The following is a 7,182-nucleotide window of genomic DNA, read 5'->3' on the forward strand; positions in this document are numbered from 1 at the left end:
AAAAGAAAAGAAGTGGCAAGAAAAAAAAAAGCATACCAGAGCTGGGGTTTTTTTGTGGGTTTTTTGGGGTTTTTTTAAGGCAAGGACTTCAAAAGGCCTCATGAGTATGGCTACAACTTAGGCACACAAAAAAGTCACTAGAAAATAATAACAGTTCAAGATTTAAAAATAAATAAATAAATAAACACCAAAATAAAAGTGCCAAATGAAAAGGGCTATTTATCATTATATTAGAATTAAGAATTTCAAGGCGCAGGTGCAGGACTGCGCATAGGAGTGGGTGGAGGCGGGGGACCTTGGAACAATATTTATTATCTAGGAATCTGGTCCCTTACTCTGCGCAGTGAGCACACAGAGGAGGTGGTGAGATTGAAATTACCTCAGACATAACGGGTGAGTTCGTTCCCTGGTGGCAGTAGGAGGAAAGAGAAAAGGGAGGAAAAGGCTCTGCCCCCCTCATCCATCCCCCACACAAACACATACCGTGACCCAGGGTAGCCAAATGGGTATGGGGCCACGGAGGCACAATTACATGAGTTACACTTGGTGACCTCTGGGACTCACAGTTTTTGCCTTTTTAAGAGCCCTCTGAGACTGGAGAAGAAGGGACCCAGAAACTCCAGTCTTATTCTGCCACTCCCGGGAGAAAGGCAGTCCCTATGTGGTGTTTCTACACCAGTTCTGGGAGTGGGCTGCTCCAGAAGAATTAGTCTGTTTAAATATATATACTTTTATATATATGGACCTCAATTACTTTGATATTTCTGTTAGCACTTCCCAAAGTCATAACACAGAGCTGGTGATGCAACAACTGCTTCCAGTGCAGTCTGTTCTCAATCAGTCAAGGGATGTTGAACAAACCATCCAGGAGACTTGGAACTGAAGAAGAAGAGCTCCCCAAACAAGATATACAAACAAACATTTTATCCTGCTAAGGTCTGGCTGTCCTGCTCAAGAGTGGATAAAATAAGTTAAAACATTTCCCATGTGATGAGACAGTAGGCTCAAAGTTGGAAACTGGTCAGTGATCAGTGAAGAGGCCCCAAAATAAATATGACCACACAGAATGACTTCATTTTTCATCACATGTGCTGAAAAGTTGACATGTTTAACATGATACATCATTGAAAGCTGACATAAAAAAGTATACAATTTCTAGCTAGCAGGTGCACACCGAGGTTCTCCTGTTCTATGTTCCTGGTTTTCACTTTTTAAACTCACACACACAGCCAGGGTCAGGGATCCAATGGCAGATGAGAATAACTGATTTCTACAGCTCCAGGCTGCTGTAATTGAGGTCAACAGCACAGGGCTTACTTTTGCAGTCCTTTCCACTGAAACCTTAACATGGACTGTGCAGGTGCCCTTCTTCCATGCTTTGGAGCTGGTGTGAGTATCAGGGATTGAAGCCACCTACCAGGGACTTCCTAGAGCCATATCACCATAGCAAGGCCGTCGTACCATGGCTCTGCTCTTTGTTTTGTGGGTCAGAGAGCATACGCATCTGAATTTACACAGTGGAAAGGTGCAGAGAGAAGTGAAATTGAGACAGAGTAGGAGGCAGAAGATGTGCTAAAGACTTCAGAAATACGTGGATATGTGAAAGGCAGGAGGGCAGGGGGAGAATGCTGAGATCAGCCTTCTCCGGTGCTGAACCTGGTCATGCCTCCCAGGCTGCCTACACCTCTGCAGCCCCAAGGGTCAGTGTGACCCCCAGGGCACACCAGCCTCAAACTCTCGGCACCTCAGTGCTGCTTTGCCTCATTCGGTCCTGAACTACAAGTGAGGCTTCACCTGAGAGCAGCGATAATTTCCACTGCATAGACCAGGTCCATCCTGACTCCCCAGTTACGAGCCAATGCCAATACTTGCTTGGAAAGCTGGTGACCCAGTTCCACTTTGCAGGGCACTAGGGGAGGAGCAGGGGGCCTGGGAAATGGCATCAGGCAGTGAAGGTTGGGCCGACCCCACACCTGCCAGCTCTGCCCAAGACACCCTCACTTTATGAGGCACACCTCCTCCCGCCCCGTGCCGGGCCGCCCGCGTGGGACGTGCCCAGGAGTGGCTTGTTCTTTCTCTCCTGACAGGCTGACCCCGTGGTAATCAGCATTCCAGAGGGGTAATTCGAGGTGACTTCTCCCGAGAAGTCTCTACCCTGCTCTGCTCTCAGCCGGCCTCCTCCTGTCACGCAGCCCGGCTCGCCCGCGCTTGTCGCTGGCTAATGAAGCCATCAGGCCGTCCGCGGGGCGTGTGCGGGGCCGGGCACACGCGGCCCCGGCCGCTGGAAGCGGCGGGGGACCGCAGCCCCCGGCGGTGGGGCTCGGACACTCACGGAGCTCAGTGTGGCAGCGCTCGGTGAGAGAAGGGAGCGATGCCGGGCGTCCCGGCGCTCTCTGGGGACAAGGAGAAACCGAGGTCCCGCACACGAAGTTTCCCTGAACGCGCCGCATCCCGCAATGGCAAGGGCGCTTCTCCCGCTTTGCCTGCCCACGCCAAGGGACACCTCCGAACCTCCCGCACCGCGGCTCTCCCTCCCCTCCAAACAGGTGCCGCCCAGGTGGCCTCAGCAAGCGATGCCCCGCAGCCCCTGGGGCTTCTCCGGGAGTCACCCGCTGCCTCTCCCTCAGCCCGCACCCCGTCCCGCAGCCCCCTGGGCCGGCGGGGCTCCCCCCGTCCCCGTCCCTTTCCCCCTCACGCTTTCCCGCCCCCGCGCCGCCCCCCTCCCCCGCGGCGCCCACGCGCGCCGCCCCCGCCCCGCCCCCGGCCCGCGCGGCGCCCCGGCGCGGGTGTTTGCTCAGGGCCGGGAGCGCGGCACGCGCCGGGCGCACGCACTTGCGACAACAAACCCGCGAGCGGCGGGGGCGGCGCGCGGGGCGGGGGAGCGGCGGCGGGGGGAGGCGGGGCCGCGCGGCCGCCAGCGCGTGTGCGGCGGGGGGCGCGGGGGCGCGGGGGGGTGCGTGTCTGTCTGCCTGTCCGTCTGTGTGTGCGCGTCTGTCTGTCCGTCTGCCTGCGTGTGCGTGCGTGTCCCGCGCTGAAAAGGCGACAGCGCACCGCGCATCGCGGCCGGCAAAGCCGGGGAGCGTGGAAGGCGCAAGGTGCAGGGTGTGCGTGTGTGTGAGCGCGGGGGGTGGCGGGGGGAGGTTTCTCTGTGTGTGTCTCTGTGTGTGTGTGTGTGTATGTGTGTGTGTGTGTGTGTACGAGAAGAGGGGGGGGCGAGCCCCGTCCGCCCCTTATAAGAGACACAATCCTCAGCCACTTTTTTGCAAAAGGGGCTTTGCAAAGCAGCCTGCGCACACGCGAGCGCCACGAGCCTCCCCGCGGCCGCCGCACGGAGGGCGAGAGGGAGGGGGGCGGGCAGAGCCGCCCGCCGTCCCCGCCACCCGCCCGGCTCCGCCGTCCGCTCCCGTCGGTCGCCGCTGTCCCTTTCCCCTGCCGTCTGTCGCCTAGTTCTTTTTTTTTTTTTTTTTTTTCTTTAATTTTACATTGAACATCGCAAGTTTTTCCTTTTTCTCTTTTTGATTTTTTTCTTTTTTTTTTTTTCTTTTTTCTTTTTTTTTTTTTTTTGTGGTGGTGCTGGGAGGACGGGGACCAGCCTTCACTCGGGCGCCCCCGCCTCTCAGGACGCCTCCTCGCCCATGGCCAGTGGCAGCCCCCCCAGGATGTCCAGCGCCGCCGGGCAGCCTCCCTTCCTGCAGCCGGCGTGCTTCTTCGCCGCGGCGGTGGCCGCCGCCGCCGCCGCCGCCCCTCCGGGGCCGCCCCCGGGGGCGCCGCCGCCGCAGCTCAGCCCGGCGGGCGGGCAGTCCTCCCCGGGCGGCAAGCTCTCGGCGCCGCGGGCGGCCAAGCGGCAGCGCTCGGCCTCGCCGGAGCTGATGCGCTGCAAGAGGAGGCTCAACTTCAGCGGGTTCGGGTACAGCCTGCCTCAGCAGCAGCCGGCGGCCGTGGCGCGGCGCAACGAGCGGGAGCGCAACCGGGTGAAGCTGGTGAACCTGGGCTTCGCCACGCTGCGGGAGCACGTCCCCAACGGCGCTGCCAACAAGAAGATGAGCAAGGTGGAGACGCTCCGCTCCGCCGTCGAGTACATCCGCGCCCTGCAGCAGCTGCTCGACGAGCATGACGCCGTCAGCGCCGCCTTCCAAGCAGGCGTCCTCTCGCCCACAATCTCGCCCAGCTACTCCCACGACATGAACTCCATGGCGGGCTCCCCCGTCTCCTCCTACTCCTCCGACGAGGGCTCCTACGACCCGCTCAGCCCCGAGGAGCAGGAGCTTCTCGACTTCACAAGCTGGTTCTGAGCGCCGGCCGCCCTCCCGGCAGGTGGGTAGGCGCCCGCGGAGGGCCGGGGAAGGCCGGGGGGATAGCGGGGGGACGGACGCGGGGCGGCGGGGCCGCAGCCGCCGTGGGACGGGGGCGCAGCCGGGGCTGCCCCTCGGTCGGGCGCCGTGTGTCCCGCGGTACTTACGAGAGGCTCTGCGGCCCGACGCTGTGCTGCTCGCGGCGTGGCTCTGATCTACTCTCTCTTTTATTGTTACAGGACAGTTGCAAAAGGGGAGGAAAAAAAAAAAAAAGAAACAAAACAAACAAAAGCCAAAAAAAAAAAAAAAAAAAAAAGACACAAAACCAGATCACACACAGAGAGACAAAAATCCACGCGGAAAAAGAACCTGTTGCGTTTCCAGTTCCCCTGCCGTCGGAGGGCGGTGCGGGCACGTCGCTTGGCGGGCGGGCACAGCGCTGCGCGCCGCGGGGGCGGTCGGGGCGGTCGCCCCCGGCCCCGGAGACCGGCCGGCCTTTGCACTCCGTCGCACTGCCACGGACTGCGCCCCGGCGGAGCGGCCGGCGGCGGGGGAGCCCGGGAAAGGGCGCTGCGCTCCTCGGCCGGCGGAGGAGCTCTTCTTCCTCTTCCTCCTCCTCAGGAGAAAGGCGGCCCATCTCCGCACCTCGCTGCCGCCGCGGCCCTTCAGAGACTGGCGTTCATCACCTGTGGATAAAGTTAGTTTCCCGATGTCTGTGGAGATGCTGAAATTAAGCTATGCTGTACTCAAAGAAGTCCCTGGAGCCCCGTCTACCTTCTATCTCCCCGTGCCTCTCCCTCCCCTCGATCCAAGCTTTTCCTCTCGTTTCCATCATAGAATGCTTCCAATCTTTTTTTTTGTTGTTTTTTTGGAGGTTTTTTTGTGAATTTTTTTATGATAAGAAAATCTATTTGTATCTATCCTAACCCCGTTGGGGATATATTAAGCTATTTTTGTACATAAGAGAGAGATTTATAGAGGTTTTGTACAAATGGTTTAAAATGTGTATATCTTGATACTTTTTTAATATGTAATGCTTATTACCTCTTCATGTTTAGACTCGTAGTCAACGTTACCTTACAACTGCCATTTTTGTATGTGGTTTTGTAAAGGATTTGGATTTCCTCCAGATGTACTTTAGCACCAATGTGTCTTACTTTATAGAAATTTTGTTAATGTATTAATAATGTCATTAAACAATGTTCAAAGTGAACAAAGTTTATGCAGCTATTGCCCAAACGCAAAACGGTAGCCATTTGTTCTCATATGCTGCCTTTTGTGAAAAAAGAAAAAAAAAAAAAAGAAAAACTAGACAAGTAAACAAACAAACAACCCCACCACCACCACTGCCTTTTCTTATTGTTTTATTACAAACTGACAAAGGTCCTGTATAACCCTATTTTATACAAACTAGTTTCATAATAAAACTTTTTTTTAATTAAAATTATCAGCTGCCTCCCGCATGCTATTTTTTTTCTTTCTGCCATTGACAACGATGAATGTAAGGACAGAATATTAATCGATGTTATATCGGAGCTAGGTTGCATATGAAGTGTTTGTACCTGATGGATGTAACATATATATCTTTATCTATCTCTATATAAATATGCAAAGATCTAGTGCTATCACCATTGTTTTCTTGCCCTTCTGTGTTGCAAATGTGTATCCAAATCAAAAGGCGAGGGGATGATTAATGATTGCATTGTCCTTCCTGAAATCACTGCACATTACAGATTTCCCCGCAAAGCCCAAGTCTTAAAAAAAAGAGGGCGCTCCATCCCGCATTTCGGCGGTGTGACCCTGTCCTCCTCCGCGGCTCTGACCCAACAGGGCAGGAAAATACGGGGGATGGCACAGCCGCCGCCACCCAAAACACGGGGCGCTGTGTTGCCTCTACGAAGATTGGCTGGGTAAATAAAACCTGACGCGGGGAAGACGGGGGAGCGAGCGGAGAAGGGAGATAAAATTAAATAAATAAATAAAGTAGTAGAAATCTGTGGTAGTCTAGAGCTATTGGTCTTTCCAAACTTGTTATTCTGTTCAAATACCGTGATCTGCCTGTAAAAGTACCCAATTACCAAGACTCAAAAAGAAATTGGACTCTTCCCCCCATTCCCCGCTTTTTTGCCTTTTTTTTTTTTTTTTTTTTTTTTTTTTTTTTTTTTTTGGCTAGCCTGCTTGTTGTCAGTTAGCAAGAACGTGACTAGAATTCGCCTTCTTTTCGCCTGGCTCCTGCATCACTTGCAAATTCAGTTTGCGTGCACCAAGCCAAGCGGAACGCAAAGCTCAAAATGCATCTTACAAAAAAAAAAAAAAAAAAAAAAAAAGAGAAGCCCAACAAAGACTGGGGAGAGCCAGTGTGTCGTACGGAGTTAAAAAGAAAAAAAAACTGGTCCGCTCTGCTACAAATGTGCCGTCGAGTTGGGAGGGATGCGCTACTTTTAAAAAAGAAGAGGGAAAAACTTTGGTGGAAGAGCCCGGAATTTTCCCTCTGTGTGTGTGTGTATGTGTAACTATGGATAGATAGATATAGATTTACGTACATATATATATATATATATATATATATATATATGCACGGACGTATATACACACATGGACGCGTATGTAATACACGTATGTATTACTGCATTGCTTTTAAAGTATACACACGTTTGCCCCTTCGCCTCCTCCCCCCGCGCCCTGAAATGATCAATACGTGATTTAATCGCGGGAGGGAAGAGGAGGGGGAGGACGGACGGGAGGACGGGACACGGTGGGGTCACGAAATCCCTCATTACTTTAGCACAAACACTCATTGTTTTAACCGCTTGTGGAACTAATGTTTAGTTATGAAAATAATAACCGTTATATGCCGCCATCCGCTCTCCCTTTACAGCATCTCCCTTTT

The 7,182-nt window shown here is 53.7% G+C and overlaps 1 protein-coding gene across 1 annotated transcript; it reads left to right on the forward strand.

Annotated features, from left to right (window-relative positions):
• Nucleotides 1–3,578: 3,578 nt before the first annotated feature.
• ASCL1 (achaete-scute family bHLH transcription factor 1) lies at nucleotides 3,579–4,596 on the forward strand. Its single transcript, XM_021536699.3, has 2 exons — nucleotides 3,579–4,314; nucleotides 4,532–4,596. Exon 1 carries the CDS (start codon nucleotides 3,636–3,638, stop codon nucleotides 4,290–4,292), a length of 657 nt encoding a protein of 218 aa, XP_021392374.2. The 5' UTR covers nucleotides 3,579–3,635; the 3' UTR covers nucleotides 4,293–4,314; nucleotides 4,532–4,596.
• The last annotated feature ends 2,586 nt before the right edge of the window (nucleotides 4,597–7,182 follow it).

This window comes from Lonchura striata, chromosome 5 (assembly GCF_046129695.1).
Source record: "Lonchura striata isolate bLonStr1 chromosome 5, bLonStr1.mat, whole genome shotgun sequence".
NCBI lineage: Eukaryota > Metazoa > Chordata > Aves > Passeriformes > Estrildidae > Lonchura > Lonchura striata.

What these genes read in the sequence shown, in the direction of transcription:
- ASCL1 (XM_021536699.3), top strand. Translation starts at nt 3,636, where the DNA reads ATGGCCAGTGGCAGCCCCCCCAGGATGTCCAGCGCCGCCGGGCAGCCT.